General features: G+C 41.2%; 1 protein-coding gene across 2 annotated transcripts in view; it reads right to left on the bottom strand.

Annotated features, from left to right (window-relative positions):
- The window catches only part of IQGAP2 (IQ motif containing GTPase activating protein 2), a 297,777-nt gene that overhangs the window by 11,505 nt on the left and 263,202 nt on the right, over nucleotides 1-23,070 (bottom strand). For both annotated transcript variants that reach the window (XM_039245540.1, XM_039245541.1), the window contains 8 exons: nucleotides 22,209-22,349; nucleotides 21,787-21,871; nucleotides 21,112-21,344; nucleotides 18,667-18,799; nucleotides 15,457-15,559; nucleotides 14,794-14,935; nucleotides 3,996-4,083; nucleotides 1,445-1,657 (listed from right to left, as the gene is read on the bottom strand). In XM_039245540.1, coding sequence (XP_039101471.1) covers nucleotides 1,445-1,657; nucleotides 3,996-4,083; nucleotides 14,794-14,935; nucleotides 15,457-15,559; nucleotides 18,667-18,799; nucleotides 21,112-21,344; nucleotides 21,787-21,871; nucleotides 22,209-22,349 — 1,138 coding nt within the window. The remainder of the gene's footprint in view (nucleotides 1-1,444; nucleotides 1,658-3,995; nucleotides 4,084-14,793; nucleotides 14,936-15,456; nucleotides 15,560-18,666; nucleotides 18,800-21,111; nucleotides 21,345-21,786; nucleotides 21,872-22,208; nucleotides 22,350-23,070) is intronic.

The following is a 23,070-nucleotide window of genomic DNA, read 5'->3' as shown; positions in this document are numbered from 1 at the left end:
ACCCATTTTAATTTGCATGTTTGGATAAAAAGAAAGAAATGTTCTTTGACCCAAATATATATTTCCTTATCCTTGGCAAACAGATCTCAGCCATTTCCTGTGATGTTTCCTCGCACTAATTTGAGATCCTTTTCTCAGGAAGTTTCCCAACTGTAACAATACGTGATGAGAAAACAGAGAGCAACATTTAAGTCTCAAGTGCATTTAGACTCAATTGCTCAGAGGCAAATTCTCAGGGACACAGAGTTATCATCTCAGTGGCAGGTCCTAAGAGCAACTGGGCTATATGACAACTTGAGAGAGAACTCTCATAGAAGTGTCATTTTTAAAACTATTAGGTACTGGGAAAAACAAAAACAAAGAAACTAGTAAGTACTGGAGCACCTGACTGGCTCAGTCAGTGGAGCATGTGACTCTTGACCTTGGTGTTGTAGGTTTGAGTCCCACATTGAGTAATGAGATTATTAAAAAAAAAAATCTTTGGGACGCCTGGGTGGCTCAGTCGGTTGAGCGTTCAACTTTGGCTCAGGTCATGATCTCACGGTTCGTGGGTTCGAGCCCCACATCGAGCTCTGTGCTGACAGCTCAGAGCCTGGAGCCTGTTTCGGATTCTGTATCTCCCTCTCTCCCTGACTCTCCCCTGCTCACGCTGTCTCTCTCTCTCTCTCTCTCAGAAATAAATAAAACATTAAAAAATAAAAAAAATAAAAAGTAATCTTTAAAAACTCCCACAAAAGTGGGTGTTGTTTCAAAAGTATAGATGAAACTTGTCTATTCCACTTCCTGAGCATTTATTTCTGGCATGTCAAATGACTTGGGAAAGTTGTGATTTTTCTCTATTAAAAGTTACCATCTGGGTGGCTCACTTGGTTAAGCATCGGACTTTGGCTCAGGTCTTGATCTCATGGTTTGTGAGTTAGAGCCTCACACTGGGCTCTGCCGTCAGTGCAGCGTCTGCTTCAGATCCTCTGTCCCTTTCTCTCTTTGTTCCTCCCCCGCTTGTTCTCTCTCAAAATAAATAAATAAACTTACCATCAAGGGCCATGGAACCCTTAAAAATCTGTAATATTGGGACACCTGGGTGGCTCAGTTGATTAAATGTCTGGCTCTTGATTTTGGGTCAGGTCATAGTCTAATAGTCATGGGATTGACCCCTGCATGGGGCTCTGTGCTGAGCGTGGAGCCTACTTGGGATTCTCTCTCTCCCTCTCTGTCTCTCCCCTAATTGCATAAATGCTCTCTCTCTCAAAATAAATAAATAAATGTTAAAAAAAAAATCAAGCAAAACGATCCTTTAAAAAAGTTAAATAAAAATCTGTAATCTTGACCGTGGCATTACAACTATGAATCTGTCATGTCATCTCACAGAGTGCATAGCATGTGACCAACGATTGGTAAGTGTCTGCCTGTTAAGTGGAGAAGGAAGAATACTATTTGCAAAAACCTTGGCAATCTCATTGAGGATGTCTTGGTATTTATTTTTGGATGACACGTGTCCAGTCTGTTCCAAAGTCCGAAGATTCCTCTGGATTTTCCTCTTCTTCTGCTCCAAGGGAAGCTGTGCATCTTCCATCATAGACTGGCTATGCTTCATTTCTTCTGGAGCCTGGGAATCTAGAATTGCACGGCTCTCCATGTCTCTGGCATGATTTGCTTCCTGAAAAGGGAACATCAAGATGTTGACTTTTCTTTGATTCCTCCGTCTCACAAACTCAGCTGTGTAGGCCGAGATAATGTCAAAATAAAAGAAGTCCTCAAGTCAGAGTCCGACAGCCACAATCAATGTGTGTTCCCCATGGACTTTGACGTAGGTCTTTGGGAAGGGATTATTTTATCTTTTTGAGAAATACAGCAGTGATGGCAGGCCTACTTTGGGCAAAATTCTCAATGGCTTACTCGAGTGCCAAGATGACAGATTACCTTAGTGACGAACATACTCCAGGGGGTAACTGATGTTTTATAATTCCCTGGATGGAAGGATTTCAATTGCTGGAGAGTCCAGCTGAGGAAACATTATTCATTACAATTACAGCTAACACCCTGAACATCCAGAGCCTAACTAAACTCTCACACCACAGCCATATTTAAGGAGATTTGTAAGCCATGAAGGCAGAGACCTTTGTTTCAATGAGGGAATAATTCTCAAACTACCAACTCTGAAAAACCTGCAGGGTTTCTCTGAACCAAAAGGGAATAAGAATATTCTAGCTCATAGTAAATTCCCAAATAAGTGAAGGGTAAATGAATGAACAGAATTTGGACAGATTGTTCAAAAACAGTATTCGAAGGAGACTGGCAATCTTCCCATTTCATTCAATAGGCAATTGACACACACAATAAATAAAGTCTAAGGATACAAACATTATTAGATGACAGACCGGTATCATGTACACAGGAACAGTTTACCAAGCCAGCAGTAAATAACAATAGTAACTGTAGCACCGAATATGCTACTGAACCTCTAATATGAGCCAGATACTATTCTACTCACTTAACATGTTTTAACTCATTTGTTCCTACTGTGAATTAAGCACTATTATTATACTCATTTTATAGCTGAAAAGTGAGGCTCGGAGATATTTCTAAGTGCCCAGAATTACACAACTAGGAGGTGCAGGGGTTTACTTGACCTTGGAAGTTTGCATTCTTAGTGACTATGCTACATTTGGGAAAGAATTAAACATTCAATACGGACTACATACACTTTTCTTAGTAAATTAGGATATTTCACTCACACTGCTTAAAAATATTCACACTTCAACCAACATGAGATAACTTGTAGTTTTATTTTTATATATTTTTAAAATTAAAAACTGACAATCATTTCTTGGCAACCAATTGAATTAAAATGATCCACGGGGCACCTGGTGCCTCAGTCAGTTAAGCATCTGACTCTTGATCTCAGCTCAGGTCATGATCTTACCATTCCTGAGGTTAAGCCCTGCATTGGGCTTGCTGTTGTCAGTGCAGAGCCTGCTTTGGGGCCCCATCTTTCTTCGCCCCTCCCCCACTCGTGCTCTTGCTCTCTCTCTTTCTCTCAAAAATAAACAAACATTTAAAAAAGTAAAACCTTTAAAAAGTAAAATTCAGGAAAGTTATGGGTAGCTCTGCCAGGAAGTACCTAATTAGATAATTTTGTTGTCTTTTTTTAGGGAGTGACAATTATTGATAACTAAAGCAACAACAGTGAATTAATTTCATTAAAAATGAACAAAAAAAAGATTTTAATGCAAGATTGTGAATCTTTAGTTGCTTACCCCAGGGTAATGGTGCTCTAACTTGATGGACAAAAGACATGTGCTCATGAAGCATTTAGAAAACAGTCTTCAAGTGTGAGACACTTCTTTGTTTCAAATAAGCCAGTGTGGGGGCGCCTGGGGGGCTCAGTCAGTTAAGCGTCTGACTTCGGCTCAGGTTATGATCTCATGGTTTGTGAGTTCGAGCCCGGCATCAGGCTCTGTGCTGACAGCTAGCTCAGAGCCTGGAGCCTCCTTCGGATTCTGTGTCTCCCTCTCTCTCTGCCCCTCCCTCAATCATGCTCTCTCTCTCTCTCTCTCATAAAAATAAACAAACTTAAAAAAAAAGCCAGCGTGTAAAACATGAAAGGTATTTTCCTATATCCTACTGACCAGAACTATCTTGTAACAGCTTACCTGCCCACCCACACAGAATGATAAAGTTTACAGTGAACATTCAGAGGTTATGAAAGACCCAGAACTATCTTCGTACTCTAGGACAAAATTACATTCAGCATAAATTTGGTGCTGCATTTTCTATTTCATTCCCTTGGATAGGGATTTTATTCATTTACTTATTTTGGATAGGGATTTTATATATATGACTCAACTCATATGGCTAGAGTTAGAGATAAAAATTCCATACCTTTAAACCATGTCAGTTATACTGTTTTTGAGATAAGAGTGAACATGAGGATTAATAAAGTCAACACATACACATGAGACTTATTATTTTACATTCAAAGACCAATTGATTACCTCCGTTGGCGTTGCTGGCGTCTCCAAGATTTCTGTCAGTGTGTTCCCTGGTTGGTTCCGAATGACATCAATGATCAGCTTTTTGGTCCTTACAAAATTGAGAAGGAAGAGACAGACTTTCAGACAGCAGTCCTGATGCACAACTATCTGCTTCTCGGGAAGGAGGGCGCGCGCACACACACACACACACACACAAAATCCCTTAAGATTGTGTGTGTGTGTGTGTGTGTGTGTGTGTCTTGCGGAAATTCACATCCACGCTGAGGCTCCTGCAAGTTTGTGAATGCTGGATAATTGAAGTCTGGGTTTTACATACTTGATGCTGTGGGATTATGCTGTCAGTAACATGGGGACAGGTGTGTCATAGGTTTCCTTATCTAAACACTTTTTCTGCTTTGTAGACTGAGCCTACTACTGATGCGCAGGACGGACTAGTGCTGCTGATACAGCCTGCTACTCTAGAGGATGCAGAAATGGTATCCAATACCCTTCCCCCTTTCCTGGCTTTAATAACCCTTAAGCTTTTGAGCCTGTTTAATACATTCTAAGCCTTTAGGAGCCAGTCCAACGGTTACCTTCCCTGCTCCGGGAAAGTTATGAAACAGTGTGAAGGCCCGTGGGAGCGAGCGGTCCCAGATGGGCTGTGGGGCTTTGGCCGCTGGCTGACAGAGCAGTTGGGAGGACAGTGTTCTAGAACCTCAGGCCCGTGGAAGAGCTGACAAGTAGGCTTGTGTCCCTGCCTTCAGGTGGTAGCAAACAGAAGAGCTGTTCAATGACACGTCAGCGGCTAGCAAACTCAGCTGGAGGTGCTAAAGCCACACTGCTTTTCCCCTTGTGTCCTTTATGAAGTCGGCTGCCCCTTCCTACAATTATCAGGTTATGTAATTATGTGAAAAGATTTCAACATAAAAGGCAAGCAGTCAAGTCTGTGTACTCTTACATGAGTGGGAAAAATATATATATATATATATGTATATATATATATATATATATTTTTTACAAATAGTTTATTGTCAAATTAGTTTCCACATAACACTCAGTGCTCATCCATGAGTGGGAAAAATATTACTGGATATAGCTTCCTTTCCAAAAAATGGAAACATAAACAGAAGCTGCCTAAAATTATCAAGAGGTCTGATCGATGACTGAAGTTTCACTTTTTTGCTGCTCTATGGTATTTAACCTCATTTGTTTCAAAGGCATTGTGTGACATCACTGGGTGATATAGTCCTCCTTCATCTACAGCAGGAAATGTTCACACGGCATGAAAATTAGAAAACGAAAACAAAACAACATTCCTGTTTTGAAACACTGGGGCAAATGACAGAGGAAATCCTCAAGGCTAATTCCAAAAATATTCTTTTTGAAAATAGGATAAAATCCAATAAACCATCTGTAAACATTTTTGTCATTTATTTATTCCAAGTCTGTATGAGAAGATCTATTAGAGCCTTTTCCTCTGGCCTGTGACCCTTCACTTCTGGGGGATTTACAGGCTGTCTGGGAATGTACAGATACTCCTCCGAGAGTCAAAGGTGGACACACAGCTAATTATAGCCTTCTGGGTGAGGGCGCTGTTCCTAAGGTGGCTGTAGCTTAGAGAGCTGAGTTTTGTTTTTTCCTCATGCTACTCCCTCTACCAATCATCATGAGTGTATTAAATAGGAACACCAAGTTATATATAAAAACGTCGGATGGTTTTAAAAATGTAAACACCATGATGGTTTCATAGTTGAAATGATATTCTAGGAACTACTTCTTATATGTTTCCAGGAAACTCCCAGCTCATCTCTTAAGAGAGGGTATCTGATGACCAAAATGACTAGGGTCACTCACTGAAGCGTGCTGTGCAAGGGACAAAGAATGTTTGTTAAGGAGTTGCTCAAGGACAAACTGCCTATACTGCATTTTTGTCTTGGAATCCTACTTTAGGTCAAGGCTGCGGAATCCCCTGCCAAAGTTCTCGCCCAAACATCTTGCATGTAAGAACTGTCCTGTTTCAGGACAGGGAACTCACTATCTCCCCCTACAGTATGTCTAATAGTTATGGGTACTGGGGTCAGACAGATCGAAGGTCCAATTGGGGCTCCTGCTGCTTACTAGTCGTGAGGACTTGTTGTTGTTGTTCTGAGAGAGAGAGAGAGACAGTGTGAGCAGGGGAGGGTCAGAGACAGAGAGGGAGACACAGAATCTGAAACAGGCTCCAGGCTCTGAGCTGTGATGCTCTCAGCACAGAGCCTGATGCGGGGCTCGAACCCATGAACTGTGAGATCATGACCTGAGCCGAAGTCGGACGCCCAACAGACTGAGCCACCCAGGCGCCCCACTAGTCATATGGACTTATACAAACTATATAACCCCAATGGCTCTGTTTTTTCATTGATATAATGGGATTCTCTAGACTCATGGGAGGACTGAAAAAAAAAGTGGCATTTAAAGCCTCTCACTAGGATCTGCCGTATGATAAGCACTCCCATGGTCATTAAAGTTGAGCTGCCCAAGATGGCAGCCACTGGCCACAGGTGGCCATGGACCACTTGAAACATGGCTGGTCCAAACTGAGATGTGTTAGACGTGTAAAACACATACCAGATTTTGAAAGCTTAGTATGAAAAAACTAACAATTTTTTACACTAATTACATATTTAAATAGTGACATTGTCGATATATTGGCTTAAATAAAATATATTGGAATTATTATTAGTATTTATGTAAGCTCTATGTCCAGTGTGGGGCTTGAATTGGCTGCCCTGAGATCAAGAGTTTCACGCTTTACCAACTGAGCCAGCCAGACGCCCCTCAATAAAATATGCTGGAATTTAACTTAAAAATGTTTATTTTTGAGAGAGACAGCATGAGGGGGAGGTGCAGAGACAGAGGGGGACAGAGGAACTGAAGTGGGTTCTGTGTTGACAGCAGAGAGCCTGATGTAGGGCTCGAACTTAGGAACCATAAGATCATGGTCTGAGCTGAAGTTAGAAGTTCAACTGACTCACACACTCAGGTACTTAATCTCACTTTTCTAAGTGGAGGCTATATATTTTTTTTAATGTTTATTTATTTCAGAGAGACAGCGTGTGCACTGGATGAGAGCAGACAGGGATGGGGAGAGAGAATCTGAAGTAGGCTCCATGCTGTCAACACAGTACCTGACACGGGGCTCAATCTCACCAATCATGACCTGAGCCAAAATCAAGAGTCAGAGGCTTAACTGACTTAGCTACCCAGGCACCCCTTCACCTATTTTTCAAAAATTTTTATGTTTATTTTATTTATTTCAATGTTTGTTTATTTTTGAGAGAGAGTGTGAGGAGGGTTGGGGAGTTGGGCAGTGGGTGCCAACAGAGAGGGAGGGAGACACAGAATCCGAAGGAGGCTCAAGGCTTGGAGCTGTCAGCACAGAGCCTGGTGCAGGGCTCGAACTCATGAACCATGAGATCATGGCCTGTGGTGAAGTCGGACACTTAACCAACTGAGCCACCCAGGCACCCCTTTCACGTGTTCCTTTATGAAATGTGGTTTCTGGGTTTTTCCCGCTCATGGCCCAGAGCCTACTTGGGATTCTCTTTCCCTCTATCTCTCTGCCCCTCGTTGCTCATGTGCTCTCTCTCTGTATGTCTCTCTCAAAATAAATAAACATTAAAAAAAAATTAAAATGTGGTTTCTAGAAAACTTAAAATTACTTGTGTGGGTCACGCTGAATTTATTTTGGCAAGTGCAACATTGGAACATTCCATTCTTATGCAGGAAGCTCAATGTGAGAAGCCTGCCTTCCACTGAAGTCCACTCAATGGACCTCGTTAGTCATAGGACTTCTACACTGAGGGGAACCTTTGGGAAACAGTCCAATCTCTGATTATACAAATGAGGCAACTAAGACGTAAGAGGCTCAATGGTTACACAAAGGTCACTCTGTTTTCTAGAGTTGCAGAAAACTCGCTGAATTCTCTTTCTGTATCATCAGCCCCTCACAATCCTGTTCAGAGGTGTCCCAAATGTGTGCCCATCCCCTCTTCCACTGCCTTTGTTTTTGCAAGTGAAACTCCCCAGTTCCTTAAACCTCTTTACAAGAGGGTTTAAACAGAATTTATCGTTTTGCTCACATTTGTTTGCCAATGATCTTAAGATGCGTGTCCTCCTCACCCCAATGCAAACACAAAATTCTAGACAGGGTTTAACCATCATAAATCAACTGGTTAGAGTATGGGCTCTCTGGCTGTTCAAATAATATGTAAGATATGCTGAGCAAACCAAGGACTCTACCACTCTCCTCATTTGAAGAGGTATTTAATTTTGAGGAAGAATTAAAGAAAGGAAGAAATACAGCAAGATGGGGCACCTGCGTAGCTCAGTTGGTTATGTGTCTGACTATTGGTTTCGGTTCAGGTCACAATCACATGGTTTGTGACATGGAGCCTTGCATCATGCTCTGCACTGACAGCATGGAGCCTGCTTGGGATTCTCTGTCTCTGTCCCTCCCCTGCTCATGCTCTCCCGCCAAAATAAGCAAATACTTAAAAAGAGAGAGAAATACACCATGGAGTTTGTTCATCATAGCTGTATTCAAATCCTATAGCTGGTAAATGAGACCACGTAGTGCTTGTCAGTTGGCATGGCCCCTCATATGTGACCATTCCACTCATGTGGTATTTTTTATTATGCTCTGACCAATAGCATCCCTGAGTCTCCCCCTCTGCCTTACGGTTTGTCCAAGTTTGAAAAGGAATTCGTGTTTGTGGAATCTAAGGAATATTTCCAGTTGTTTAAAATTTTTCTAATATGATTATACATTTTTATCACCAGACATCAAATACCACCTTGGCCATTTAGTGCCCATGCTAGCTTGGACCCAAAGCAAAGAAAGCTTTCAGGTGGAATGATAAATGCCTCCACCGAATCACGTGGTAAGAAAACAAATTCTTGAGCTGGATGACAACTTAAAGCTCTCAGGCAGCTGAAACCCACAAATGTTGCCTTTTAGTTAAACTCTCATACTTTTGTAGAAAAACAATGTTAATAAAGGCTATAAGGATAATGCATTTTTTTTTTTTTTTTTTTTCCCTAGGAGAGAGAGAGACAGCGTGAGCAGGGGAGGGTCAGAGAGAGTGTGATTCATATTCTGAAATAGGCTCCAGGCTCTGAGCTGGCAGTCAGCACAGAGCCCGATGCGGGGCTCGAACCCACGAACCGCGAGATCATGACCTAAGCGAAAGTTGGACGCTTAACCGACTAAGCCACCCAGGCGCCCCAACGTTTTTTTTTTTTTTAAAGTAAGCTCTATGTTCAATGTGAGGCTTGAACTCGCCACCCTGAGATCAAGAGTCACATGCTCTACCGAATGAGCCAGCCAGGTTCCCCAAAGATCACAAGTTTTAAGCTGAATCATAAATTATAATGAGAGAGATTTACAACTGTGTAGTTTCTTTCTTTTTTATAATTTATACAGTGTTAATGCATGCCCTCATTTGCTCATTGCATCCCTTCCTTCCTCTCTCCCTCTCCCTCATTTTATTGATGAGGAAACTGAAACGTAGGTGACTTGCTCAGAGTTCTATGGCTGATAAGTCACAGATTGAGGCTGTAATCCAAGGTCTTCCCAGGACTCCTGGGGAAGCTTTTTCTGGTTAGTTCTTTCAATACCACCAGGCTTGTTACTATTGGCAAAATGGCAATTGCCCAAACTAAAACGCTTTATTTAATAAATCTACAGATGGGAAACAGAATTTGTTTCTCCCTATCTCAGTATGTGTCTTCATATGTCTCAGATCTATTAGTCATTCTTTCTCTGCCTGGAAAGATGTCCCAGCATCAGTTATGCAATAACTGCTTTGCTATCATTCTCCTTATTTATTCTAATATTCCTAAGGATAAAAAGAGCAGTGGCCTTGCCCTCAGTGAACTGTAAAATCTTGTGATCAAGAGTGTAGGCCCTGGAAAACTGAAGACCATCTGAGTCTGCATCCATTCTCCACTCACTAGCTCTATTTCCTAGGAAAGAGTTTCTGTCTGTTCTGTGCCTCATATGTAAAATATAGGTAATAACCTCTACCTCTTGTGGGTGCTGAGAGTATAACAAGACAAATTTCATATATATATACACATATATATATGAATTAATATACATATTATTATCTATCTGTATCTATAGGACAGTCCCTGTCACATGATAAGCATTCCATAGGTGTTTGCTATTATCTTCATCTCATTATTAAGAATGATAAAGTTAGCATGGTATAAAGTTTACAAGCATAAGGATTAACAATGACTCAAATTCCTGTACTGCAGGTGCTTCTGTGAAGGTGAGTTAGTCATCACGGTAAAGCTAGTTATTTTGTAATTAATCATAAGGCGACATTGGTGAAAGTTAAAAACACAATCTGTTTAACAAGGAAGCAAAAATTTTTTTTTGATAGAGAAAAGCCAGATACTTTCATATCCCAAATGCTCTTCATTCCATGATTGTCCATTTCACACTAACTTTCTGAAGGCATTATCTGATTTTAGTTACATTTGGTTCTGTAATGAAGATCCTCAAGAAATATGCATTATGTTTGAGTTAGGAATTTGGTTAGGTTGGAAAAGAGACATCCTCAAAAGACTTTTCAAATCAATATTTAAAGTGTGTACTAATGGTAAATCCATGCATGATACAGGGCACATGAATTTAAAGCATGTCAGTGACTAGCTACTTGCTTCCCATAATTTTAGGCTTAAATTTCCTTACCTCAAAGAGACAGACTTGGCCTGGATGGTCTCCAAGCTTGCTATCATTGACACACTTTATAATTATCTATTATTAGCAAGATTTAAAATATATACCTAAAGAGTGTGTCTTTAGAAGTAAGGTTTGCTCGACATCATGAAGCTAATTCTATTCAATCTTTTGGGCAATATTCAATTTCTACTTTCAAGGAAGGCTACTTGGAGAATCTTCTTTTCAGGTTGTTGTCCACAATGATCACTGGGCTGCTTAGTGAAGGGCTATGTCTACAGCAGGATTTAAAGTATGCCCAGAGGAAGACTACTTAGACCCCAGACATCCATAAAAGCAGTGAGTTAGTAAGAATTATTAAAACACAACCCATGAGCCCTTTTGTATAAACGAAAAAGTTGATCCTACAGTTCACTACGAATTGCAAGGCACTCCAGGAAACCAAAAGAATCCTGAAAAAGAACAAGTTGGAGGACTTACACTTAGCAGTTTCAAAACTTACTACAAAGTTACAGTGATCCATGTAATGTGGGACCAGGATAAGGACTCACATACAGATCAATGGAATAGAATTAAGAGTCCAGAAGGTCACACATGTATGGCCAAACTGGCTTGTGGCAAGTGTACCTAAGTCCATTCAGTGGAGAAAAATAGTATCTTTAGGAAATGATGGTAAGACAAATGAACATGCACATGCAAAAAAACCCCTGAAACTGGACTTCTGCCTTACACTAAACACAAAAACTAGCTCAAAAGAGATAATATACCTAAATGTAAAAGCAGAAACTATAGAACTCTTAGAAGAAAACATAAAAGTAAATGTTCATGACTCTGGATTGGGCAATGATTTTTTAATTTTTTAAGTTTTAGACAGAATACAAGTGGTTCGGAGAGGTGGGGGGGGAGGAGGAAGAGGAGGAGGAGGAGGAGGACAAAAAGGAGAAGGAGGCGAGACAGAGGGAGAGAGGGGGAAAGGGGGAGGGGGGAGAGGGAGGGATGGAGGAGGGGCGACCCTGGGATCATGACACGAGCTGAAACCAAGACTCAGACAGATACTCAACCAACTGAGCCACCCAGGCGCCCCAATGATTTCTTATTCTATGACACCAAAAGCATATGCAACAAGAAAAAATAAACTGTTTTTCATCACGTTAAAAAAAACTTTTGTGCATTAAAGGACATTACCAAGAGCATAAAAAGGCAAGCCGTAGAAGGGGTAAAAATATGTGCAAGTCATAAATCTGACAGGTGTCTACTCTCTAGATTATAGAAGGAGCTCTTAGAACTCTGCAACAAAAAGACAACCCAACGAAAAAACAGGTCAGAGACTTGAACAGACATTTCTACAAAGAAGGAACACAAATGGCTGAAAAGGACATGGAAAGACTCAACGTTATTCATCATCAGGGGAATGCAAATCAAAATCACAATGAGATACTACTTCATATGCACTAGAATGGCTACAACAATATAAAACAGAAAATAAGTGCTGGTGAAGATGCGGAAAAATTCCAACACTTATACCTCGGTGGTGGGAATATAAGAGGGGAAAGCCACTCTGAAAAAAAGCTCAGCAGTTCCTCAAAAAGCTAAACTTAGGATTACCTAATGACCCAGCAATTCCACTCCTAGGTTTATACCCCAAAGAAGGGAGAAAAGGTGTTCAAATAAATACTTGCACACAAATGTTCATAGCAATACTATTCACAATAATCAAAAGGTCCAAACAACCCAAATGTCCATGATCAATGTGCTATATCCATACAAGGGATCCATACAAGGAGTCAAAGAAGACAGATGCTAAAGGTCATATAATGTATGATTCCATTTATAGGAAATGTCTAGAAGAGGCAAGTTCATGGAGACAGCACTAGGGATGATGGAGCAGGGCGTGCAAACATGCCCTGGGGTAGTGAGGGGTGACTGCTTACTGGGAGTTCTAGAACCTGAAAGTAGTGATGGTTGTGTGACATCCTGAATGTACAAAATGCCACTGATTTGTGCACTTTAAATTTTTTTTTAATGTTTATTTTTGAGAGAGAGAACGTGAGTAGGGGAAGGACAGAGAAAGAGGGAGACACAGACTCCAAAGCAGGCTCCAGGCTCTCAGCTCTCAGCCCAGAGCCTGACATGGGGCTGAAAGCCACAAACTGCGAGATCATGACCTGAGCCGAAGCGGATGGCCACTTAACCGAATGATCCACCCAGGTACCCCTGGCTTGTACACTTTAAAATGGTAGAGTTTATGTTATGTGTATTTTACCACAATAAGAAAAAAACCCCACTGGTTCTACCTAGCACGGTGATGAAAGGAGCAGACGACATCTTTCCAGCACATGCCGGGGAGCTGGGACAGAGCCACCCAAGGGCTGATGTAAGTAGGACAATGGACCGGGTTCCTCTAGATAAGATATATGGTTGCCTCACATGCCTGGCTCTTATGGTTGTGCTTTTAAAATAAATGCAAAAGATTCGCAGACCCATGGACACTCATTCAGAAATAAGTATAAATATATGATATTGAGAATACATGGTATTTTAGACTACCCGCCTTGTGATTTCCATTCATTAATGCACACATTTGCGTTGACTGCATTTAGAAAATGATGTTCAAATAACAGACAAAACCAATTATGAAAACATCTCTTCCCATTACTTCTAAGGACAAAGCATATGAGATCATAGGATCCTTGGCCTAATTTAATTTGCATGGCAGAACCACACAATCTGCATTTCCAGTTACCTTCATAACTGGCATTTTCTCAGAGGAACCCGGGGAACAGACTACAGTTTTCCCGCTTGTCTCTGCTGCCCTGCCCTGTGTTGTCTCTTTGCAAATTCAATATGACTTGGTAATCAGTAGTCTAAGGAAGTACCTTCAACCCTTAAGAGGCCAAGACTGTGTAAGAGTTCTGCAGCTTGGCCTGTGTCCTGCAACTGAGCTGTGCTCCCCACCACCAGGCTTCAGCCCGCCGGGAGGCAGGCACTGTTAATGGTTTCTTACTGCTGTAACCCCAGCAGGAAGCCAGGGCCACGGGCACAGAGTGGGTCCTAAAAGATATGCTACATGAATAGATGAAGGCTTACATGATCTGAGGACAAAATAACCAAGCCTAAATTAGAAGAAAGTACGACAATGAACTTTTTCCCCCCTCCCCACCATTTTTAAGGATGAGTGTGAATATCTGGGAAAAAATTAACTGGAAATGAGTGCTGTTTGAATCATGTGAGCGGCAGAATGGAAAGCTCTTGTTACAAATGAAAAGCACCTCAGAACTCAGGGACATGTAACTTGGAAGTAATCTGTCAAGTATTATTTAAATATGTAAGTATTCCATTTTGGCCCTTTTCCCATCTCCATTCTCCACTTCACCCATAGAATATGCATCCTTTTGTTTATATCAGTTCTTAAAAGCTGTATTGTCTGCTGAGCATGTGTTTTGGTTTATGAGTTTTGATTTATGGTGATGGATCTCATTCTTTCTTATTCTGTGTGTAAAGGACCGGTGTGGGATATCCAAGAAGCTTTGATGGAAACAATGCGGTAGTAATTAAAAGTGTGAATGCTCCATTTGAAATCTTTGGCAGCAGGGAGTAGGGTATAAGTCAAAGCTGGTAAACACATCCAGGCTTAGTTTAACAGGAAAGCAGGTTAATAAATCAAATGACAGTATGAAACCTTACCATGTGTGTGCCTTTTCTACAGATACTTTATGCCAGACATTAAATTTGGCTTAAGGCACTTCCTTGCCAATCTTTTCACCACTTTGAAACACGTATTTCCCTTCAGTTACCCAAGGAATTTCACAGGCAGAGTCAATCACTTTGTTTCTTAAAAGAAAGGAATAAAATTGCTCCATGGAAAACTAAAAAAAAAGGTAGCCTTTATAAACTATTATAAACTAAACTATAAGCTGCATTTTGTTCCCTCTTAAATGATAGCCTATTACCCTTTGATTAGATGTTTGATTAATAATGTATTTTAATATTTAGATATATAAAATGTTTTGGGGATTCAGCCTATTTCAATTTGCATATTTGAAGATGCATAATCAGAGACATGTGCCCACTAAGCCCCAAACTTACTTTATCATGAGGCTTTGGCCATCTACATCTTCACCGTCCCCTATGTTGTATTTGCTTGTCAAATAAAGGGAGATCTCAACCTTTGAGAGTTGATTTAGTGTATTTGCCTTGTTAGGGTCATTGGGGTCAACTGTTCCTTCCCCTGTAGAAAGAAAACATTGTTATTCTTATCGCTCAGCTCATTGTGATGCCGGAGTCAGCAATGCAAGATAAAGGTTTAGGGGAAAGACAGGCTTGGTTGTACTGGAGATAATGGTGTTCATAAAAAAAACCCCACATTCTAATATGGGGTGCAAGAGGCTCTTATTTAAGTTTCTTTTTTTTTAAATTCATTTTGAGAGAGAGAGAGAGAGAGAGAGAGAAAGAATGCGCACATGGTGGGGAGATGGGTTGGAGAGAGGCAGAGAGAGAAGAGAGGGAGAATTCCAAGCAGACTCTATGCTGTCAACACACAGCCTGGTACAGGGCTCGATCTCATGAACTGTTGAGATCATGATCTGAGCCGAAATCAAGAGTTGGACACATAACCAACTGAGCCACACTGGCGTCCCTGTGGTTATCTTTTTATATATAGTTGAATATTAAGATTTTTTTTTATCTAGACTAGGAAAATTAAACAGCAATATGTCAACCACAGGGCAAGTAGAAGGAAGAAGCTCTTACCAAGAAAAGATTCCACACTAGGTACCTCTCCCAGCAATTCCAACAATTCATTCAGCAAGTCCTGTTTATCCGGCGCAATTGCATCCTGGTGTTCCAACAGGAGCTAAAGCAATAAAGCAATAAACACACACACACACACATAAATTCTTAAGTGCTACCATTTTTACATCAAGTTCCCTTTCCAGTTTGCCAAGATAATTTTCTTCTAATATTATGTGAATCTTGTTTTTGTGTTTTCAAAGTAAGCTTTAGGCCCAACGTGGGGCATAACCTCATGACCATGAGATTGAGAGTCGTGTGCTCTACTGAATGAGCCAAGCAGGGACCCTTATTGTTTGAATCTTAATTACAAGTCTGACATTTATATTTTTCTTTTCTTTTAATTTTTATTTTTGACAGAGAGAGAGAGAGACAGAGTACAAGCAGGGGAGGGGCAGAGACAGAGGGAGACACAGAATCTGAAACAGGCTCCAGGCTCTGAGCTAGCTGTCAGCACAGAGCCTGACGTGGAGCTCGAACCCACAAACTGTGAGATCATGATGTGAGCCGAAGTTGGACACTTAACAGACTGAGTCACCCAGGAGACCAACAGTCTGACATTTATTAAAATTAGAGACCGCAGGGAGGTGACACCGTTTTTAATTTTATCTTAGATGTGCCTGCTCCACACGAAGAAATTGCAGCTTTGTGAAAGGTGTTCATAAACCATCTTTCAGTAAGATCTTATAAGGTATGCCAAGGAGAAGCCTTCTACTTCTACTTCAATCCCTGTACGCCAATCCACCTTTGCAGCAAAGGTCAAAGTTGGGGAGGAAAGAGCCTAAAATGAGGCAGAAGTCCCTTGGCTAACATTGGTAGCAAAGTGGAAGGGCATTTCCGTATTTCTTCAGGGAACAATTATGCAGTAGTCAAACACCATGGATATTTTAAGAAATCAGCACTATTAGCTATTTCAATCTGCCTGCCATTGAAGATCTTTCAAGGGTGGTGAAGGCAGAAATGACCCTATGGTTCCCTGGCTAGAGACCCACATGTGGTTCCTCTGGTACATAATCCCCAAAAGGATCAAAGGGAAGGGCAGACATTACACAAATAAAAGAGGTGATATAATGACACGGTGAAATCTGGAAGGGTGAAACTTTGGGCAGGTAGCTTCTCCCCTTTATGCTGGTCATTACAGAACATGAAAATTTCTTGAAAATGTCTTTTAAAAAAGACCGTATTTTGAGGTTCTCCATGTTCCTTAGAGGACAAGGGACAAGCAAGTGGCCACAGGCTGGGCAAATCGAGCTGCGGTCATGCTTTTATGAACCTGTGGACAACTCCTCACTGCAGACAGTCAGTCAAGGGGACAGTCTTTTCTCTGCAATTACGTTCCTCCCACGTTAATACATCTGCTTCCAATCTAACATGTGAAGAAAATCCAGACTGGTCACAAGCTGTATTTCCCAGGATTGGATTCTGTTTTCAATTTTTGTTAACAAAGAGAACAGACCATTTCTCCTTAAAGAGTAGCAGTGTAAATTAATATAGTAACATTGTTTTGCCTGGAATGCCTGGGAATGTCTCATTCTAGAAGAGAACTCGCCACCACTTTATCTGTGGGAGGACACTGCCTTCAGCATATGCAGGGCCAGCATGGGGACATTTTTTGGAGATGGATAATCTACCATAAAAAGAGTCAACACAGTTGTTGCTCAAATATGAATGAGACCACTTGCTCATTAGAAAATTTACTGTGGCAAATGTCGCACTGCCTGGACATGTTTTATGATTTCCAGGGTTTATATAGAGAGCAAAGAAGTGTAGCCTCTCATTTAATCAACTGAGTCACTCGTTCTGCCCGTCACTGAGACCTGCCTTAGTTTAGGATTGCTCAAAATACCCTTGGAGAGCTTGCTGCAAATGTCGGGGGGGTTCTCTGTTCCAGCGGTAAACAAGGGAAATCGAAAGGAGAGCCCGTCTTTCTTCCAAACCTGTACTCAGGATTTCGTTTCTTGCAAGAGCTTAATAAAGCAGCCCATTTGGTCACTTGTTAGTGTATCTGCTTTGATGGGGGCGGGGCAGGACCTTTCAGAGCTGTGTATTGGTGATGCCTGCCTCCTAGCTGTGGGTAGAATCCATACTGGGGGTATCCTTAACCGGGCCTCTTGACGTCAGTGTGTATCTGCAGATCTTGGGCTCTTGTTAGAATGCTAGTTCTGGGGCCCTTGTCCAGTTCAGTCGGTAAGGCATGTGACTCTTGATCTTGGGGTTGTGGGTTCAAGCCCCGTGTTGGGTGTAGGGATTACTTAAAAACAAAATCTTAAAAAAAAAAAAAAAACACAGTTTCTGATGTGGGAGGTCTGGGGTACATTTCTAACAAGTCCTCGAGACTTCGGAGTATCAAGGTCTGAAGCGGTTTTAAAAAACGTTATCTTTTTAGATAAAAGGAAATACATTTCCAATGATCCTAAAAAAACCCAAAACTCTCAATGCTTGGCCTTTCTACTTCAAATGACTGAGGAGCCATCAAAGGCTTCCCAATGCTGAGCTAAGTGCCCTGACCCAACAGATGCCTTACACTCCTTTTATGGCTGATTGCGGTAATGTTTGCACACCATCTGGATGGAGACATTACGACATAGAAGAGACTGTGAAACTGCCCCTGAGAAATGGGGTTTTCCAAAACAATAGAAATGATTCTTCGCAGGCAGCTGATGTTGGGTGGGGTGCCTTCTCTTGCCTAATGTCAAGCAGTCAGCTTATTTGACCTCTCTATATGTCCACCATTAGAGTAGAGAGAATATTCTCATTGTCCCAGAATTTTACTGGAAAAGCTGGGAGAATTCTGAAAGGGAGAGAGAAATTGTGTCGGGGTCCAGGCAGTGTATCCCCGGTAGATGGGGGAAATCTTAGGGCCTGTCCCTGCTCAGGGCTTAATCCTCACGTTTACAATGTGGCTTTGTAAATGGATCATGTAAGAAGTAAACTTTCCTTGTTTGGGAGAAGGAGTTTTATTACGAACAAGAGGGAATAAACTTACCATGTAAAAAGTAAACAGGACTTGTTTAGGAAAAGGAGTTTTAGCCATGTACAAAAGTCAGGGAATAAATAATCAAAGGGTTCTTAGTAATCAGAGTATAAGTATTACTAGCACATGCTTACAGTAAGTCCAGTAAAAACGAAGACCCTTCTCCACTGCTGAGACCCTTATCCAACCCCACTTACTGAATGTGTGCTGATGATTTCTTCAACTGAAATATAAATGACTGGTTTGCTGACTGTCACCACATCGGTGTATTTATCCATATTAAACGTTTCTTCTGGCTCAGGGACATTACAGGCTTCTTTGAAATATTTCCTAACAAAGAAAACAAGTTCTTCAGACAGGGTTCAAATTTCTGAGGTAAACCATTTTGTTGAAACACTGAGGAAATCATGAATTACAGTTAGGGCTTTGTTCTCCCAAACTGTGGTGGCCTGGGGACTTGTTACAGTATCTTCTAGACTGGCCCCTCACTATGGAAGCTGAGTCCCTGTTTCTGGATGTTGGACCCATCTCCTCAGACACAGGAACACAGAAAGCAAGAGGGTCCCGGTTCTATTAGTGACTCAGTGTAAACAAATTATGGGGCAGGTTACTTAAAAAATGTTATTTTGAAAGTGGGGCTCCTGAAATTTAAACAAAAACATCGAGACTGATAATCTTTGAACTGAGAATCCAGTCTTTCTGGAGAAAATAATCTGAAAAGCAATTCATCAAATGTGCTCCTTTCAATGGCACATGCTCCTGGGCCTAATAATCCTTCAGAACGTCTGTTGCCAACCTGACAGAAATTCGAGTTAAGCCTACACTACTCCTAGTTGATCCGAACAACGGCTGCTGGCCAAGGGAAAGACTGTTAAGGCTAGACGCACAAATACATACAATGTCCCATTCCTCCAGTAATCAGAGTCTAACAAGTCTGCTCTGTTCATAATAGCAAATTTAGATGGGGATTAAGAAGCTAGGTTCTCTGCTCATGGTTTAGGAGCGATCCTTCGTACAGGTAGAGAAGGTATTTTAGTCTATAATGTGGTAAACTTTCATGTCTGAAATTGTCCTTGGTGTATCTCCTAAGGTACGCAAGGCTTATCTACTAGAAAAGGCATCTACCTTCTCAGCCCAAGGCTGAAGAGATTAAATAGCACACAGCCATGCTGGTGTGGGAGAAGACCATGTTTCCATGTGAGGGTTGGTCTTCCTACGCTTTGACAGTTTGGCTTCTGACACTTTTAAAAGGTTGCTGAGGAACACATAGGAAAAATACAAGGGTTGGAGGAAAAAGTATGAATTTAAAAGGAAGTGAGGGGGGGACTTTGGTTTTCTTTCTTTCTGAAGAGCTGGAACCATGCATGTTTGATAACAATAATCTGAGAAAAAAGGGAGTAAAAGGAAGGAAGCTGTAGTAGCAGATAAGGACTTGCAAGAAATAGTACTTTATTCATCCGTGAGAAGAACTAAAATTAGCAGCTTGAGAAATCAAAACTTCCTGTAGTAAGAGGATTTGGAGGGAATTTTCTCACAAGAGGCCACAATTAATTTTTTATTGTTTAATGTTTATTTATTTTTGAGGGAGAGAGAGCATGAGTAGGGAAGGGGCAGAGAAAGAGGGAGACATAGAATCCAAAGCAGGCTCCAGGTTCTGAGCTGTCAGCACAGAGCCTGATGCAGGGCTGAAACTCACCAACCACGAGCTCATGATCTGAGCCGAAGTGGGGCACCTAACCGACTAAGCCACCCATGCACCCAGGAGGCCATAATTCTAAAGAGAGAACAGTGATCATGAACTCACCTTTGTGAGTAGATAAATCATTAATCCAGAGGAAAACTGAGGAATGGGAAATGAATTTTCCAAGTGAGGAGTCGAAGAGTCCGTATTTATGTCTTATTTCTATGACCTACTACCAGTTGAACGGCAACAAGAGGAAAAACAAATGCCAAGTTGAACATGGTTCCTGGGAGAGCTCAGGGTGAGTGCATCTTCTTACCAGACTCACTCCTAACGTGTTCCCATGGAAAGATTCGAGATCTAATTTAGAAATGCATATCAAGTCAATGGACTCAACTCTCACATGGCTAAGAGAGGTTTGTCAACAGGACATATTCATACACAATCCTCAAGAAATATAAAAAGCTGGATTTCCTGGCTTTTTCAAAATGAAATACTCCATTTTCTCCTAACTTGTTTGATGCAGATAAGCAAGTTCCTTCTCACGGGACACATTCTTAGAACAAACAAACAAACAAACAAACAAACAAAACTCCAAAAACTCTTCTTAACGCCAATGAAGAAGAAATCAGCCGTTTTGACTTTTACTCTAAGTACTATAAGCCAGCAGCATACCAGGAAAAATCAACACTTCATTTTGTCCACAGCAGAAAGCAAACATCTGGGGATAACTCAGCGTAGCAGGGGCACTGAGTGCAGGGGTGGGACGGGGGAGCTCCAGACAGAAGTACCCCCGCCTGGTCTTCCGGCTCTCCTCTCTCCCCACAGAGCCAACCAGAAGAAATGCATCCCACCACCCGAGGCTCCTGTCCCTCACCCCCAACTCCAGTTCTAAGTACAGAACACCCATTATTCTTGCTCATCATCTTCCAAGTTCTCCATAAGCCAGGACCCCTCTCACCTGAACTCATGATAGGTCTCTGATAAATAATTGTTCATAGACGAGAGATGCTCGTTTTCTCCTTCAAACAGCTTGTTGGAGGCTGCGTGCTGAAGAACCTTGGCCACCGATCCCAAGTTTCTCCTCTGGTCGGAATTTATCTGGCCTCCGGCTGTCATGTCTATGATATCAAAGCCGTCAGGAGCTACAATAGCTGGGTTCATGTACCGATAGTACAGGAGGTTTCCAACAATCTGGAGTAAGGCAGAGGAAGAGACTATTTTTAAGAGAAAAACCTCAAGAGCTTTAGATTTCTTTAAATCGAAGTCAGTATTTATTGATGTTTCCCAAGAAAGATCATTTTCTGATCTGAATCCTATTAAGGAGTTAGGTAAAGGAAGTGAAGAGAATCACACATCACTAATATAGTCAACACAAGTATTTTTGGTGAGAGACAGAACTTATTAGACCATATTGCCCCCAAGTGCTCTCAAATGAAGAATTTCAATAATGTATAAGATCTCCAAAGTAAACACATAATCGATAATCTTGACAGTCATTAAAAACAGAAGACCTGCAGCTTTTTACACACCAGGATACAGGAGGCAAAAAAAAAAATCTCACAAAATGGTATATGGGTAATTTTGGCTGACACCCCCAGGGGAGGCAAGGGGGAGATGACCCTTGAAAATCTACCTTTAATAGTTCATCTTCTGTGGCATCAGGAAATTTCTCATGGATCGAATTCTTCAGTACTTTGGCTATATACCTCAATCCATAACTACATGTAAAACAGATGACAAAAGAAAATAATGGAAAAAAGCTAAGTGAGGAGAAATACAAAGCAGTTGTTGCAGTCAACTAAAGCTGAGTAGTTGTCTTAAAAATTAAACATAAAATGAGATGGTAACAGAATCACAGGACCTTCCCTGATGATAATAACTGAGTGTCCCCTCTTTAGAGAATGGTTATGCATTTAAAATGCAAGCACAGGCAATCTTTCCAAGTAGTAAAACAGCATAAGGGGAAACTCCTTTCTTTACTGAGAGGATTTATTTTACGTAGTATTTCAAGAACTTTCAGTGAAGAATGTTCACTCTGCTACGTGTACAACTTACGGCAGTAGATCACGGGAAGAAATGATAGATTTCAGGACTTTGTCTGTGACCCTTCTCAGGTTCTCAATGGATGCCTCCAGTTTATTTTTCACTTCTGGGTACGTGAGAGCTTGTTCTGTGGTCACATCATAAGGCAGCTTGCTGAAAACACAACATGGGCCTTCCATTAATTAGGGCTTTAGAATAAGCATTTATGTCCTTGCCAAGCTATTTCTACTATCTAGCTTTGTTCAGTGCAGTGGACTCCACCCATACAGGGGAGGCTGTGTGCGTCCAGACCATCCCTCTGCCACTAGTGGATCAAGGGTGCTCCAGGCTCTCTCCTGGGGCTCTTCTGGCAAAATAATGGGTGACTCAAACAATGGAGACCTAGCTAACTTTCTATGTCTTTAATTACAAAAAAGCAGTATGTTCATTACGGAAAAAAAATGCATATAAGCAAACAAGAATATAATACCAACCTAGACACAACCATTTTTCATATCTTGATGCATAACTTTCTAGGTCCCAATGTATAATTCTGTGTATGTGGGCCTTCCACACTCTTGGGTATAATGGAGTTGGTGCCTATGCATATCCCATATAGATCCTGTGTGTGTGTGTGTGTGTGTGTACGTACATATACGTATACACATATTTTATAGAAAATGGGTTATTGTACCCAACTGTAACCAAAAACTATACAAGCATTTTTTCCATACCAATAAAAATATCTCTATATCAACATCCCAAACAGTTATTAGTCTACTATGTGTTCTACAAACATTTATTTAACAAATTCCTCAAAGCTAAATATTTTGACTTTCCCCAACTTTTTGCTGTTACAGACAGTGCTGGGAGAACCATCCACGCAATTCTCTGT

This window comes from Hyaena hyaena, unplaced genomic scaffold (assembly GCF_003009895.1).
Source record: "Hyaena hyaena isolate Hyena2069 unplaced genomic scaffold, ASM300989v1 scaffold_260, whole genome shotgun sequence".
NCBI classification, from domain to species: Eukaryota; Metazoa; Chordata; class Mammalia; order Carnivora; family Hyaenidae; genus Hyaena; species Hyaena hyaena.
Note: the sequence above shows the minus strand (reverse complement) of the source record. Positions and strands in the feature narration are given on the sequence as shown.